At 41.8% G+C, this 17,516-nt stretch overlaps 1 protein-coding gene and 1 long non-coding RNA gene across 10 annotated transcripts in view; one reads left to right on the top strand and one right to left on the bottom strand.

Moving 5' to 3' along the window:
* Nucleotides 1-17,516, bottom strand: part of LOC139756063 (uncharacterized) — a 79,087-nt gene that overhangs the window by 19,724 nt on the left and 41,847 nt on the right. For all 7 annotated transcript variants that reach the window (XM_071675068.1, XM_071675069.1, XM_071675067.1 and 4 more), the window contains exon 2: nt 7,924-7,978. In XM_071675068.1, the coding sequence (XP_071531169.1) occupies nt 7,924-7,962 (39 nt within the window). In that variant the 5' untranslated portion in view covers nt 7,963-7,978. The remainder of the gene's footprint in view (nt 1-7,923; nt 7,979-17,516) is intronic.
* LOC139756065 (uncharacterized) overlaps nt 1-17,516 on the top strand; it is a 56,857-nt gene that overhangs the window by 29,063 nt on the left and 10,278 nt on the right. For all 3 annotated transcript variants that reach the window (XR_011714253.1, XR_011714251.1, XR_011714252.1), the window contains exon 3: nt 10,822-11,000. This is a non-coding gene — a long non-coding RNA (uncharacterized lncRNA). The remainder of the gene's footprint in view (nt 1-10,821; nt 11,001-17,516) is intronic.

The following is a 17,516-nucleotide window of genomic DNA, read 5'->3' as shown; positions in this document are numbered from 1 at the left end:
CTGCCAGGTCTTCCACCCTCTCAAAAGCAAACATAACAGAGCTGCAAACCAAGGAAAATAGAGCACTCGGAACACTAACTGGCTGCTTAGCTACCACAAAGAATCTCGCAATACAGTCCCACCTCGGCAAATACAACGCTGACAAAAGACATACGAAAGCACTAACCAGCCGACATCATAACCCAGTCTTAACTAACTCCAACCCACAGACGTACTACACCCCTCAGAACCCACACTCCCTAGACACACACGAGTCGCACTCTGGTCCACGCTCTGGACATAACCCATCGTTTACATCACTACGAAACACCGTTTCATCCCCCAAGACCCTTCATGCCCACGAGGCAACTCCCATACAGAAGACACCGAACACATACTGCTCAATTGCCCTGCACGCACTACACATAGACGCGCACACATACACAACTCATTATGACATGATCCCGACCAGTGGACTTAGCCAGATGCCCTCAGTGCTGCAGAAGCCATATAAAGATATAAGGGACTTCTGAGGCAGGAAGTGTACACACACACACACAGTGATCGTGGCCGACTCGACACGAGCAATGCATGCCACAGTATGGAGTCATCCCAGACTGAAAGGGAGAACGAAGAATGGATCTTCCACTACGTTTCCTATTAGCGTAGGGTGAGTCGTGTACAAATAGCCTCCGTAACAACAGGATGCACATCCTTGACCCATGGTCAGTGTGACACGTTGACTTCAGTATTTCTTGCCGTGTCGCCCACAACGCTGTCTGATGACATCGAAGTCTTCACTCGCAACTTCGTGATCTCGAATATCTCAAGTTGTATTTCTGTTCTCTCACTGTATCTATCCACCTCCTCTGCAGTCAGCCTCTCTTCTTTAAGCCTTTACTGCAATAATATATATATAAATATATATATATATATATATATATATATATATATATATATATATATATATATATATATATATATATATATTTGCTTTGTCGCTGTCTCCCGCGTTTGCGAGGTAGCGCAAGGAAACAGAAGAAAGAAATGGCCCAGCCCACCCCCATACACATGTATATACATATGTCGACACACGCAAATATACATACCTACACAGCTTTCCATGGTTTACCCCAGACGCTTCACATGCCATGATTCAATCCACTGACAGCACGTCAACCCCGGTATACCACATCGATCCAATTCACTCTATTCCTTGCCCTCCTTTCACCCTCCTGCATGTTCAGGCCCCGATCACACAAAATCTTTTTCACTCCATCTTTCCACCTCCAATTTGGTCTCCCACTTCTCGTCGTTCCCTCCACCTCCGACACATATATCCTCTTGGTCAATCTTTCCTCACTCATTCTCTCCATGTGCCCAAACCATTTCAAAACACCCTCTTCTGCTCTCTCAACCACGCTCTTTTTATTTCCACACATATCTCTTACCCTTACGTTACTTACTCGATCAAACCACCTCACACCACACATTGTCCTCAAACATCTCATTTCCAGCACATCCATCCTCCTGCGCACAACTCTATCCATAGCCCACGCCTCGCAACCATACAACATTGTTGGAACCACTATTCCTTCAAACATACCCATTTTTGCTCTCCGAGATAATGTTCTCGACTTCCACACATTCTTCAAGGCTCCCAGGATTTTCGCCCCCTCCCCCACCCTATGATCCACTTCCGCTTCCATGGTTCCATCCGCTGCCAGATCCACTCCCAGATATCTAAAACACTTTACTTCCTCCAGTTTTTCTCCATTCAAACTTACCTCCCAATTGACTTGACCCTCAACCCTACTGTACCTAATAACCTTGCTCTTATTCACATTTACTCTTAACTTTCTTCTTTCACACACTTTACCAAACTCAGTCACCAGCTTCTGCAGTTTCTCACATGAATCAGCCACCAGCTGATATATATATATATATATATATATATATATATATATATATATATATATATATATATATATATACACACACACGAAAGAAGTGCATATGAACGTGTACTTTCACAGAACACATTATACCCTCCAACCGCCAGGGATCCAACTCCCGTAACTTTGCGTTCCCGACTACCACGCAGAGGTCGTGGGGTTCGAGCTGGGTGTTGGAGGGTATTATGTGTATATATATATAAATTATACTTGATCGCCGTTTCCGGAGTCAGCGAGGTAGCGCCAGGAAGAAGACGAAGAAAGGCCCATCCACTCATATACACATATGTATACATAGACGCCCATACAATCTCATATCCATACATATATACATACAGACGTATACATATATACACATGTACTTACATACTCATACTTGCTTGCCTTCATCCATTCCTGTCGGTACCCCATCCCACAGGAAACAGCATCTCCACCCCCCTGCGTTAGCGAGGTAGCGCCAGAAAAAGACTAAAAAAAAATAGGTCACATTCGTTCACACTCGTACCCCATGCAATACCTTCTACGTAAGCACACCACCCTAAAATGACTTTCAACCATGTGCTTCTCAAAAAAGATTTCCTCACAAGCATTAACTTTCTCAAATCAGTCTTTCATCTCGCAGGTCAACCATCTTTGGTGCCTTCAACCCGCACACATTCTGATCTACGTCCACCCGGGTGTTACTCCTTCGAGCAGGTTTTTGGCACTCTCTACACCCCACTTTGTTTTTTTTGTACGTTCGTCTTAGTTTTGGATACAACTCCAATATTTCCACCTTGTCCCTACTACTCTCGGACTTCAGCATTTGCCGTAACGTCCATACTGAACTACTCTCTCGTGTACCCAAACTCATCATCCATAGCCTCTAGTTCATCACAAGTCATACCAACATTACATCGTGAGTATCTCGCCATTTCAAAAACTGAACTCTTTCATTTTACTCCTATCAGTTTTCAGCACCCTCCTCCCACATAGATCATCAGTTTTCAACACCCTTCTCCCACACAGATCATCAGTTTTCAGCACCCTCCTCCCACATAGATCATCAGTTTTCAGCACCCTCCTTCCACATAGATCATCAATTTTCAGCACCCTCCTCCCACATAGATCATCAGAGCTGGTCCTGTGATCCACCCAACAGTACGGCGTCATCTGCATACAATTGCAGTAGCGACTTCCATCTTTATTCAGCCATGGCTCGTCTCGATAACCACGTATCGATAGTCCAGCCTCACTCTCGCCTCACGTGATCCGTAAAACCATTAAACAACCCGTTAGCCTTGTACAACCTTTGTCACTCATTTATATCACCTCTTACTCTCACAGCTCTGTACAGTATTCAGAAATCTCCCATCTGCACCATATTTCTCTCTTGTGTCTCCCCTGATGATGTGATTATTACACGAAAGTGCACTTGGGAACTTATCGTGTTTCATTTTCCTCGTGGACTCGTAGGAACATCTTGATCACGCGCAAAATTGTGATCCTTTCCAATATATATATATATATATATATATATATATATATATATATATATATATATATATATATATATATATATTATTGTTTTTGTGTATTATTCATGAGCTAGAGAATGGTTGAGGGGATGCGGCTTTTCTCCATCTGTTCCAGGCGCTATCTCGCCAACGCTGCAAACCGCGATCAAGGGTATATAAGTGTATATAATCGTCCAAATGCTGGAGTGGTGACGTTTCTCAAGGTCTCTCGGGACTTTGAGGGACGAAGTGGAGTGGCCCAAGGCCTGTGTCCAGCCCCTACCCTCCTCTCCAGCACTGCCTACACCCACCAAGAATAGCAGCGGATGGGCCGGCAAAATTATTATTTTCCCAACAAATTGTACTGTGCGTCCGAGTCGCATTGCTCGACTATCATTTTCATTGCTCGTGATCGGACTCGTAAACCTACGTGAACATGAACGTAGCAGTCAACCTAAAATGACGTAAATGTAACATTACCGAGCTTCGTCACGTATTCCTTTGTGTCTAACGAAAAAGAACTTCTCTACCCACTTTTTTTTGTGGAAAAACTCGACTTATATGTTGCATACTGATTTTTTTTTTTTCTAAAGTACGACCATTTTTAATGACCTTCGAATCACGTGGTCACTGCACACGAGGGTCCTGTGTCGCTCAAACACACTGGGCACTTTTTTTTTTTTACTTCCACCTCTGGAACGTGTCGGTCAGTTTAGATTTGTAGTCTGGATTTCCAGCGTCATCCGGCGGGCTGAGGATGCCTTCTGTGATGGAAGTATCCGGTGAAGTAAAGACAGTGACTGTGGCGATTGTTGTGGACATAAGTTACTGTCTTAAGATCATATAAGTTTGGGACAACTCACTGAATTTCGTGATGACCACTGAATTTCTGACGAGTCTATTCGTTATGTCATTGCGAGTCAAAGAAGATATCACTTCATGTTCTGAGCGTTTATAAAGAAACCTTCGGGGAAAAATGATTGACGCAGTCATCCATCAACGGGATGATCAATGTAATAAGTCATACCTCAAGGAATCTGATTATTAAAGCTGTTGGTTGAAGGCTGCGTGTGGCTTAAAGGTTACCACCATTACGGGACCTTGGCTTTACCAGGGGCCTGATGGATGCACGAAACGAATGATGTGTGAGAGGCTAGAGGGACGTGTCGAGGTTATGAAGAGAAGGGAAGAACAACTTGGCGTAAGATACAACGGATCTAATTACTGTGAAATTTTGTTACTCTTCTGTTCTCAACTTATTCCTTTGGTGCCGGGAGTTTAGTGTGTAAGGAGGTGTCGCGAGTTTAGTGAGGAAAGAGATAGTATTCCTTAGCTAGCGTGTCAACAGATGCTGTTCTTGTCAGTAGGAACTGCTTGGGTTAGTGAGGAACGATTCTTGGGTTAGTGTGTCAGTAGGAACTGATTCGTAGCTCTGACCTGAGCAGGTTCACAGTGGGGAGTGACGAGACCATCCAACCTTTGCAAGTGAGGCCACTGATGTAAACGTATGATGTGATTTCCTGTCTAGTGCGACTAGGTGAGGTGAACATGTGTGGTGAGGTGTCCCGCTGCTCGTGTCTGCTTCCTTTATAAGAGATCGAGTTCGTAACTTCACATGGCGTCGTAAGAACCTGGTTGTCGGGAATTTTAATGTACCTACACAGGAGTCCCTCAGAATAAGCCTAAGTGTGTTTATCGTCGAAAGTCGCTACGCATTTTGTCGACCAGTTGACGTATTGTTTTTACATTAGGCACAGACAGGTTATGAGTTCATCAAGGACGAGATCAGTACCCTTTTTTATCCACCCTTTTTTTTTATAAGACTGACGTGTATGTAAGGGAATCATGGGCTTCATGATCGAAAGCCTCTAAATACAGAAAGATATATTCGGGTTCAAGTGTCGTCAGGCAATGCTGTACGAATTCTGGAGGCATCAGAACTTCCCATGTGTACACTATAGGTCAACTGTGTTGGTAGAGTGTTTATAAGAAGGGGTTAGTGATTTCGAAGTAGGTGGTGCATCCCACTGGACGTGGAATCTTTGCATCTGACGGGTATAATTTTGCATTTTTCTTGTAGCTACTTTTAATAGCGATTAAGGATGGATGCAGTACACATTTCACGTTCCTTTGCCCGTAAGATGTTGCGGGTGAAACGGATCACTACGCTTTCATTATCCAACCTGGTACATAGATAGGGGTTTGACTAGATAGGGCTAGGGTTACAGCGGTAAGAAAGGATCATCTACAGATATATTGTTCAGTGTTTGGTGGGGAAAGACTTACAAATACAAAGGAATTCAAACAGCAACAGTCCAGTTGGTCGCTTCGAAGTTATTTGTCATAGTGGAAGATATCGGAAACTCGCATATTAGTGTGGTAAACGTTGGAAGCCTTACAGATACAGACTTGATCCATAACAATCTTGTGGTATTGGATCGTATCATCTTACTTGAACCATGATAGTTGTCTGGTATTGGATCTAATCGGTTTCCTTGAACCATGATAGTTGTATGGTATTGGATCTAATTAGCTTACCTGAACCATAATAATTATTAGGGATGACATTGTGTTCAGTTTAACAGTCGAGAGAAGTCATATCTTAGGATTCTGCTCGATTTACTTGAATGTGATTAGGTTGGCTGTTTAGGTTCTAAGCCAGTCAACTGTCGGGAGTCTTCCACCAACAGAAATGCCTTGAACACCTTCAGATATTAAATGTAATCCTCTTGAACACCTTCAGATATTAAATGTAATCCTCTTGAACACCTTCAGATATTAAATGTAATCCTCTTGAACACCTTCAGATATTAAATGTAATCCTCTTGAACACCTTCAGATATTAAATGTAATCCTCTTGAACACCTTCAGATATTAAATGTAATCCTCTTGAACACCTTCAGATATTAGATGTAATCCTAAGACGATATTACTCTGTGCATGTGCACTATGATGTAATTAGATACCCCACTCCCTTCACTTCTCAAGGAGCTTCCTCAGCAGTGTAACATAATGTGTGACGAGGAACCAGTGTTGTTCATTTGAGATTTATAAGTGAAGGATGAAGGTCACTATTTTCTTTCCGATATGATCGACCCCCTTAAGTTCTCAGGTGAGTGTTGAGGGGGGGGGTAACTTGCATCTGCCCCAATAGGTGTTGGTGGTTGATCCCATCAAGTGTGGTACAGCGTTGTCAGCGACTAGTGTGGATGGCGTCTGGGAGAGTAAGGGTGGGAATAGTCATTCAGTCATCTGTCGTTCGAGTGCTACACACCTTGTAATGGCCATGGCTGAACTCTCTACCAATATCGTTTTTTTTATCCTGCTATTCCGGATAGTATGAACTGGTTCTTGAGAATAAGTTGTCTCCCAGAAGAGATACAGAGAAGGCTTGAAGGCGTAAGATGGTAAAAGAACACAACACAGGATGACGTGTGTGTGTCTCTAGGAATTACTTCTGTCTGCATTACGAGGGTCATCAACAGTCGAACAGACACTCGTAATGGAACAGGAATTCACATAGTAAGAGATCTGAACACTGGTAAACCTACATGTTCATCGGGAAGGCTGAACACTGTGGTTTACATACATGTTCACTGGCAAGGCTGAACAATGGTAAACATGGTTGTTCACTGATATGGCTGAACACTGGTGAACCTATGTGTGTTCACTGACAAGGCTGAACACTTGTGAAATTACGTGTTCAGTGGCAAGGTTGAACAACGTGATGCATGTTCATTGGCGAGGCTTCAGTGATTAACGACGGGTCATTACTCACATAAACAGCAGACAAGATTCACACTCGCAACCACAAACAAACACAACTCGCATCCACAAGCACGCAAAAGCATGTCACACCCACAACCTTACAAAAACACAACTCTCACCCACAACCAAACAAAAGCACGACTTGCATCCACAAACACACAAAAACACGACTCTCAATCCACAACCAAACAAAAACACGACTCTCAATCCACAACCAAACAAAAACACGACTCTCAATCCACAACCAAACAAAAACACGACTCTCAATCCACAACCAAACAAAAACACGACTTAATCCACAACCAAACAAAAACACGACTCGCAAGTACACAAAAACACTAATCGCATCAACAACCACCAAAAAAGCACGACTCGCAACCACAAAAACACGACTTCCACCTAGGACCAAACACAAGCACGACTCTCGTCGACACCCGCACAAAAACACGAGTCCACATGATCCTCCAGCAGCAACAAATCAAAGCCAGTCCAGGTAACAGCTCGCGGCCTTGAGGCACACCACCACGAAACACTCGCTCATCGACCCTCTCCCATCCACTCACTCTCTCCCATCCATTACCCTCCCTCTCCCATCCATACCCTTTCCTATCTATGCACCCTCCACCCCCTATTCCATCCTTCAGCCACCCCCTCCCCCATCCATCCACCCACCCTCTCCCATCCAGACACCCGCTCACTAGGAAACCATCCAGGGACAGACTGACCTGCAAGGCGGCTTTCAGGAAGTGTTCCGTCTCATGCATTGCGGCTCCGGGGATCCTGCAGAACGAGAGAGACAAAGGATCAGTTTAGATTTACGATTTTATTAGTTTGATTTGATCTGACTTGTGAAATTTGATGAAAGGTGGAAGTTGCTCCTTTTATCATAAGAAATATTAAAAACTTTAAACAATTCACACACACACACACACACACACACACACACACACACACACACATATATATATATATATATATATATATATATATATATATATATATATATATATATATATATATATATATATATATAATATATATCTTTCTTTCTTTCAAACTATTCGCCATTTCCCGCATTAGCGAGGTAGCGTTAAGAACAGAGGACTGGGCCTTGAGGGAATACCCTCACCTGGCCCAATTCTCTGTTCCTTCTTTTGGAAAACTAAAAAAAAAACGAGAGGGGAGGATTTCCAGCCCCCCGCTCCCTCCCCTTTTAGTCGCCTTCTACGACACGCAGGGAATACGTGGGAAGTATTCTTTCTCCCCTATCCCCAGGGATAATATATATATATATATATATATATATATATATATATATATATATATATATATTAGATTCCCCTTAAATATATCTTAAGACTTAAAACTGTTTATATAAAACTATATATTTTGGCTTTTGAAATACATCTAAAGACTTGGTAAAACTTTTACCATCTCTTAGAATTATACATTTTGGATTCCTATAAAAGATATCGAAAGACTAGTTAGTTTTACACCACATCATAGATTTGGGCTTCCTTTAGAAAGATTATCAAAGTACATTAACTTTGTCTAAAACCTTCCTTATACAGTCCTCAACTCGGCCCGTCTGCACACGGGTGGCGTGAAACTCAGAAGGGTAAGGACAGTGTGTGTGTGTGTGTGTGTGTGTGTGTGTGTGTGTGTGTGTGTGTTGTTTTGTACATCCCGTGTTCTCGATTCGTGAATGGGAGCGAACTAAGGATATAGATGGAGTAACGTACGATATACAGAGCTGGGAGTCGGATGATATTGTGAGAGGGACTTTTGAATAAAGTGGACCTTGCCCGTAGGTGCTTCGAAATCAAAACGAAGAAATCTCTCAATCTAAGCAGCTATTGAGAGTTAAATTGACGGGTCTTTTCACTCCAAGTCATGGTAAAGTCATTCTTCTTAAAGAGGACTATTGATATAGGGAATGAGTCAACGATGAGTCATTGAAAGCAACGCCACTGTAAATTCTTTATGAACAGCCTTGACACAAACTTCGCATTATGTTCATTACTTACTTACTAACTTATGTTCATTATTTATGCCTCTAGTTATATATTAGATGTATAGGATTTTCACCTTCAGTCATCCATTTGGATTTCTCCCCTGCCCACACGTAACACTGTTACTCATCTCTTCATCTCCCTCAAACAACTTGGAATAGACCCAGTGCTCGACTGGTGTTTATCCTCAGTGAAAACATTTGATATGTGACCCTAAACGCCAGGAAAGATGGAGGTCAGCAGTCTGTATAGCACAGTGTACAACAACACCCTGACTCGTTCATCGTTGTGTGGACACTGAGGTACAACACTGATGATATCTTGAAGACTGAACCCCGAGTCGACTTGATTGTCTATGTTGTTGCCCACCAATACTGACCGACTTGATGCCTTCACCAATTTACCGTTCATGCTAGACTGTTTTCGTCGCTATATCTCGCTGTTTGTGTCTTATATACGTATACCAGTTACTCTTGCGTCCTTCTCCCATATTTCCCAGCAGTGCTCATTTATTTCTGTAACCATTTTAATCTATTTATGATGACACGAAAGTCTCCCCATCCCAATATACGAGCAGGCAAAATAAAGTTAATTATAAATTTTCCACTTGGTCATAAATATTTTCTACCCGTCGTTTTTTTTTCGCGTTTGTATAATACATACAGTAAGTTGCTCTATGTGCCCTCACTCCCTCGTCTCTGACGGTGTTCGCCTGTTGTACGATGTCATAAATACACGTCTCCCTCTCGTATGACGATGTTCACACCAAGTAAATTGCAAGGTTCAGGATAAAAGCGGTTATCACACGTCTCGGTAAAACTCCTACGAGGTCTAGACGCATCTTTTTTCCCTCCAGAAATACGTTACAGCTCACTAGAGAAAGAGATTGATGTGTAGGAACGATAAGTCGTCTTCATAATACAGATTCATTGTCTCAAAATACCAAATGAATGAAGACGTACATTTACGTCTGCTCCTGTAAATCTTTTCACAATTTACATTTTCACAATGTGTTTTTGTAATCACTCGAAACACTGTGAAATTGTTAAGTTCTTATAGAGAGTAAACTGCAAACATTCTAAGACTATTTTCTTCACCAGATTTATATATTCACTGAAGTTAAGCTAGTGAGAATACCTTGAGATTACCCTTGAACATATCTTAATTTAAAGCCTTGCTGTATTGTTGGCAATGTTTCCGTTTTCTTTGTCTTTTCTGTTTTGCCGCTGATAAAACGACGCTTCGGAAGTAACGTTTCCTTTTTATATGATATTCGATCATATCATAAAGTTAATAGTTTAATTGTTGATATATTTCTTAAGAATTGGTTCACGAGTCGTACATTCAGCGAGTGTGTGTGTGTGTGTGTGTGTGTGTGTGTGTGTGTGTGGATGGTCTCAAAATTATTCTTATCTTGAATGTCTTTGACGGTGTTCACGATTTTTCCCTTTTTAAGTTACCAAGTTGATGTTTGACGGCCATAATAGCTAAGCTGAGACGGTAGGTCTTTTAAGGCCAAGCAACCTTATCCGTTAAGGTCATTTTTCCAAGTCTGCTGAAACCAGCGACTGCCAGCAGTGTGGTAACCGCGTCTACCTTCTTCCTGTTAAGGGCGGGGTTGGAACTGGCGGGCGAGCGAGCAGCACGGAACAGCGGCTGCCTTCATGGCTTGCGCCCTCGTCCCTTCCGCCTGGCAGCAGCAGCAGCAGCGGCACCACCAACCCTGGATTACCTTGTTCTACGGGGCTGTTTTTGCTCCCTCCCCCTCGCAGTTCCCGCAGCATTTAAAGGTTAGTACTTAACGTGAAATGCTGGTGGTGTTTTGTCGCCTATTTTACATTTGTCTTCATTGTCTTTAAAAAGAGGAATGGTTCCTGACCGTCCTTTTGCCTTACAAGGATGTGTTTTCACCGCGTCAAGTCGCTTTTGGTCTTTCGTTCCGTCGCCTTCTCCAGCCGCTCTAGCTAGGAATTAAGGGACGACTTTATATATACGCCGTGAAAGACTAGCGTCTACCTTTCCTGCGTCTCTTATTACTCCCGACCTGGTAACGGCGGTGTACATTAACAGAGTGAGGAACGCTCACGGCACAAGAGCGTATTACGATAGAAGCTTTAGCGATTTTTTTTTTTTTTTTATCCATATTCTATGACGCCAGGAACTGCTGAAATAGAAGATGATCGCCTGGCAATCGTAAGAGGTGCGTGTGTATGTGTGGTCTTCCTGATGGCTTTACACAGATGCTACACCGAGCTCGTCTTGGTTACTTTAGGCATTAGATTTAATGGTATTTTCTCCTTTCGTTAAGCTTGAGATATTTTTGTAATGTCTTCCTTATAACCAATAGGAGCTGACTAGTTTTCGAATATGTTATTCCAAGGGTTTGCGTACGTATTTTTCCTAATGACAACGCTTTGAGGAGTTTAATCGAGAATATACCTTTGACTTTCGAATACGACAGAACAGCTAATTATTTCAGGTAAATGCCTTGGACAGGTTACAGCTTTCTACCCGGTGTAGTTAAACGTAACATCACACAGGACGTTGCCCTGCACTTGGAGGTGAGCATCATAACATATTGCGAACCCTGCCAACTCCCTTTGAAGGCCGCAGGGTGGGCCCATCCTCCTCGACCTTGACACACTGTATGGGATGCGCAGTGTAGCCACTCGCCTTACACTCTCCCTGAACGTTGATTCACAGCTTTTCATTTCGTTTTTTTTTTTTTTTTTTACTACACTGTGACGCCGTCAACCATCCAGAAATCTATACAGTTTTGATCTCTATCGTAACGTTAAACACACCACATCGAAGCTCATATCATGGATGTCACTGATACTCCACACGCGGAGTGAAGGATCAGGTTCTTAAAGAAACGAAACGATTGCGAATCCAACTTGGCTTCCCACGGTCGTGGTGTAGCAACATTTCTCCCGTGGTGAAGGGGAACTCCCCAACGCTGTCTCCCGCGTTTGCGAGGTAGCGCAAGGAAACAGACGAAAGAATAGCCCAACCCACCCACATACAGATGTATATACATAAACGCCCACGCAGGCAAATATACATACCTATACATTTCAGTGTATACATACATATACATACTCAGACAAATACATATATACATATGTACATATTCATACTTGCTGCCCTCAGCCATTCCCGTCGCCACCCCGCCACACGCGAAATGGCACCCACCTCCCCCCCCCCCCCCCGCACGCGCGCGAGGTAGCGCTAGGAAAAGTCTCTAGCTGTCATGTATCATGCACCGAAACCACAGTTCCCTTTCCACATCTAGGCCCCACAAAACTTTCCATGGTTTACCCCAGACGCTTTACATGCCCTGGTTCAATCGATTTCATATATATATATATATATATATATATATATATATATATATATATATATATATATATATATATATATATATATATATATATAACTCCAAAAACTCTCCATGAAAAGTAATTGTACACGTGTAGAATTACCGTATGATGATAATTCTTTTGCGTTAATTTGTTTTTTGTACTCGTCATCGTTCTCTGCCTCCGGTGTTTCTTCTCGTAACTTGTTCCATCATTCCATCTCTTCATTACTACTGAAACCTCTTTGTACATCTTTTACCCAGTCGTTTCTCGCTTCGACTCTTTCTGTAGCCTCCGGCTCATCGAATCTTGACTATTTCAGTGAACTGGTCACTATTGACCCATCGAATCTGTTAAGAAACGTGAAAATTGCATCTAAGTCGTTCTCTCTCTCTCTCTCTCTCTCTCTCTCTCTCTCTCTCTCTCTCTCTCTCTCTCTCTCTCTCCTCTGACATAGGTGAGTCCATACTATGCCACTACACCCTCACCCTGTGTAGCCGAGCTTCCTCCGTTCAGGCTCGTAGTCTGTGTCCCCTCCCACTGGTCCGTCTCGAGCAAGTGTACGTTTCTTTCAGATGGCATGACCAAACTGGGGACATGTGTTCAGAGCCAAATAACTGCTTTCATAATGTTCAACATGTAATTCAAGGTTAGTCTGACTGATCAGTATATTATTCGCCTCCTTTGTTCTTGTACTACTGTGATGTTTTTAGGGACACACTGGGACAGGGGACTGTGTAATCCCCAAGTCGCTTTCACACATTGTAGATTCCTTGTAATATCTCGCCACACTGTACACGGGTAAGCGTGGATCTCATTAGTCACATACCGGACCAAATGTGGAGTTGATCGACGTGTCTTTGCAAGTAGCTGCAATCCTGAACTCTCGTTATGTTTAATATAATCCTCGGATATATTTAGATATGATTCAAGTCCTTCTCGCCAGTCATTCTCACTAGGCAGAGAGAGGAAAAAAAAAGGCGGCCCCAAGACTAAACCCTGCGGAACAGCACCCACCACTTCAGTCTGAAAGCCATCCTCTTATAGAGGCCAGTCTCAAATGCCTTCGGGTGGTCCAAGAACATAGTCCACCTGTCCGTTTATCCTTTATTATTCATCTGTATTGATAGAGTTTATAGGTTGGACATGACCCCTTTTTTTCAAAACCCACGCTGCCTTGTCAGTACTACCCTTATCTGTGAGTCTTCAACCATTTGCTTCCTGTATTTCTTATCATTTTCTTGATCGAGATTTGTCAGTAATACTCAGTCTGTAGTTCAGTGTATCCTCCCTGTCGTCTGTTTATAAACAGCCACAACATCGTCAATACTTTCTTCTTGTGGCACTCCCTTGGCATTGTTCCCTCTACCCACGAGTTCCTAAACAACATCTCGGGTGTGACCCTTCGCTCGGTGGTTTTTGCACTCTTATTAAGCAAATAGTACGGGATTTCATCAGGGCCAGACGCTTTATATGGATCAAGAACCTTCACCAGCCTTACTTCCTGTTTGCGGCAAATCTCGTTGCTTTCTATGGTCTCCCTTGTTTTGACCTTGTCTGTGATGTGTTCTTCAGTGTGGACACATTTAGCAACACATTTAGCTCAAAAATTCCCTCGTCTCGTTCTGTAACCATTCCCTCGGGAGAATTTCGGGTCATATCATTTGATATTGAACGGGTAACTCGATCATTATATACTCATGACATAGTTTCACATTATCATTCTTTTAGTACACATATTTTTTTTTTTTTTTTTTTTGCTTCGTTGGAAATCTGTGTGTGTTCCTTCTTGAACCCACAAATGTATATTTCCCGATATCTGCTTCATCTGGAGAAAGCAAAATAGATGTTGTAATATATCTCCTCTAAAGTATGTCTTCAATTTTTGACGTTTACCTTTTTTTTGACATGTGTTCATTATGCGCTTCCCTTCTCTGACATCCTGTCTTCATACCCTGCTAGTAGCGCCAGACTTCTGATAACATTATTACACACCTCACGAAACCTCGTGTAACACTGTTCCATATTCTCTGTGGTATTACATTTCCATATCCATCCCTTGATCAGTTGTTTTTGGCTCCTTGTGTGTGTGTGTGTGTGTGGGGGGTGCATATATTTACGTATGTACACACACACACACACACACACACCTGTGGTGCGACACAGGGTTCAGTCCTGGATCGATTACACTTGATATATGTAAATGACTTGCCTCAACGACTGGGCTCACTGCCTGAATATATTTGCGGATGATGCCAAGGTCAGGAGGGGAAGTAAACGAGGGCGAGTATTGCATCAATTCACAGGAAGACCTGGACAAACTCCTGATACATTTGGACGAAATTCAATCCCAGCAAGTGCAAGTTAGCGAGGACGGGACACAATGGAAGAAGGTGCCTATACAAATATAATCTAGTGGGAAATAAGCTGCAGGAAGCTGTGTGTGAACCCCACCTGAGGAGAGTTGTAAGCAGAGCAATCATACTGTTGGCAAATATGAGCAACGCATTCAGGTACATGAGTAAAGAAAACGATCAGCCAACTGTTCACATTCAGCATCAGGTCAAAACCTGGAAAAGACGATGAGAAGGGAAAGGATGGCTTTCTATAAAGGATATATCCATCATCTATGTAACTCGACGGTTTTAGGGGAAAGGTCACCGAACTTAGAGATGCACAAATAACTAATAGAAAAAGTCCAGAGAATGGCAACACAGATGGTACTAGAATTGAGTGAGAAGAGTTACTGTGAAAAGGTAGACGCCATAACTTTATCCACTATAGAGGAAAGGCAAGTAAGGGGGTGGTTTGATTACGGCCTATATCTCTCTCAGCCACTTTGACGAGGTCTTTGAAATATGCAAAGGAAAATCGGCCATTAGTCATAGCCAGATGTCAAGCAAGACACTTTATGAAATATGTAAAAAAAAAAAAAAAAAAAAAAGTACTTGTATAGGATCAAGAATAACCGATGAATGAGATACATGTGAAGAAATTTTCGATACTAAAGGGAATACAGAATATTAAAATGATCTGCGTAATAGCATAAGGTTCCAGAAACAGAGCCCAATGAGTGCAGAACTACCTCATAGAATTATACAAATAAGCAGCTACAAAAACCTGTGAAGAGAGTTGAACAGTTTCTTTAAGAAGAATTGGGAAATGAAAATCGGCATGGAATACCTTTCCTAAAATAGATTCTTCACCTGCATGCACGCACACACTTCTGTGTATCACAAGTACACCAAAATCCACAAGATCAGAGATAAAAATATTCTGCAATATTTTTCGTGTATTACATGAAGTCTTCAAAGTAACGAGAAGACGGGTTTACTAAACCACCACAGAGGTGGTCCGAAGTAACCTGGAAAACCCTGTCTGACGACCTGTCAACTATAGGCCACGTCTGTAAGTGTCTGTCACAAATCAGGTCATAACCTGGAAGACCCTATCTAACCTGACCTGTCAGCTTTAAGTCATGTCTGTAAGTACCTGTCACATAACAGGTCAATGATCAACTTATCGCATCTAAAATGCCCTTAACCCACAGCTAATGTTAGAAATAACGACTCTCGCACTTCCCTTTCCAGAACACAATTTGCATTCATAATGGAGGATGTATTCCCATAGTCTGTATGATGAACACGAGAGGACTTTGTGCCGGAAGGAAGATTATATAAGCACTTTCGTCACTATATATCGAATTGTAAGTTTCTTCCTTAACAAATTTAATAACCATAAAACTTATCCCAAACCCTTACAAGGGATGTTATGTACACACTACCAGTCGCATCTTGAGGGATGTGTTCGATGCTTTTGATTAAATGTATACTGTGTGGCAGCTCTCTGCACTACAAGTTTGAGATATGAAGCAGTCGTCTAACGTGGCCCCTTAGGATGTGACTGGTAATGTATTAAGTATCCCTTCTTAAAGGTGCGATAGGATATATATATATATATATATATATATATATATATATATATATATATATATATATATATATATATATATATATATATATTCGTCAGACTAAAGAACAGTTAGGCACACGTATTAGCCTACACAAATATATAGTGTCACAAGTGGCCAACATAACAGTGCTTCATCTCAGCATTAAGTCTCTTGTTATCAATTTATTGACTGGGGAGAAACACTCCCTCTAGTATTATTACAAACTGTGTTCTGCAAAGGAATGTGGAGTCCTGTTTAACCTCGAGCACCTGTGATAGAATTGTTCGTATGAGCTATGTACATTTTCTACTTGAGCCCGCGACTGGAGGCGGTGACTACATAAGAAAACGGATATACATTACTGGACTGTGCCTGCTTGTGGCGAGTGAGATGTCACGTTTGGCGAAGGTGTATTAGCGTCATATGACGAAACACAGCCCAGTCTCCAGCAAACATTCTCACTACTGAGTGTGGTGATTATATATATATATATATATATATATATATATATATATATATATATATATATATATATAAGGCCGGGTCAATTTTCATTATTTTTGAAACTTAAAATGCTTGCGTGTGCAGAACGATGCTCCTTCTCATAGATATTTAAGGCATTTTAATTTACACAAATTAGAATCCGTTCTGACGTCACTGTTTTCCTCAACTCCATGAATTTTTTTCTGCCTTTTTCCCAACATTTGATCAGTTTGTCCCAAATTTCGTTGCAGTCCATTAGTATGTTATAAACTGAAGTGTTGGAAGATCTATTGTGCTGTATTTAACACTATTATTTTTTCTCTCGTTTCCAACTTGGACGATCTCTGTCCTTATTTCCGTGAAGTTTTGACTTTTTCTTTTTGTTCACAGGTGTTTGTTTTACTGCAAAAGGAAACCCTTACAAGTTCCTAATAGAACGCTTTTGTAATTACAACCCAATAATGCACGCTATCCTTCCTACTCGCATATGTATACTTATGTAAGTCTCT

Source organism: Panulirus ornatus, chromosome 20, assembly GCF_036320965.1.
Source record: "Panulirus ornatus isolate Po-2019 chromosome 20, ASM3632096v1, whole genome shotgun sequence".
NCBI lineage: Eukaryota > Metazoa > Arthropoda > Malacostraca > Decapoda > Palinuridae > Panulirus > Panulirus ornatus.
The sequence above is the reverse complement of the archived record's forward strand: the minus strand, read 5'-3'. Positions and strand labels throughout refer to the sequence as shown.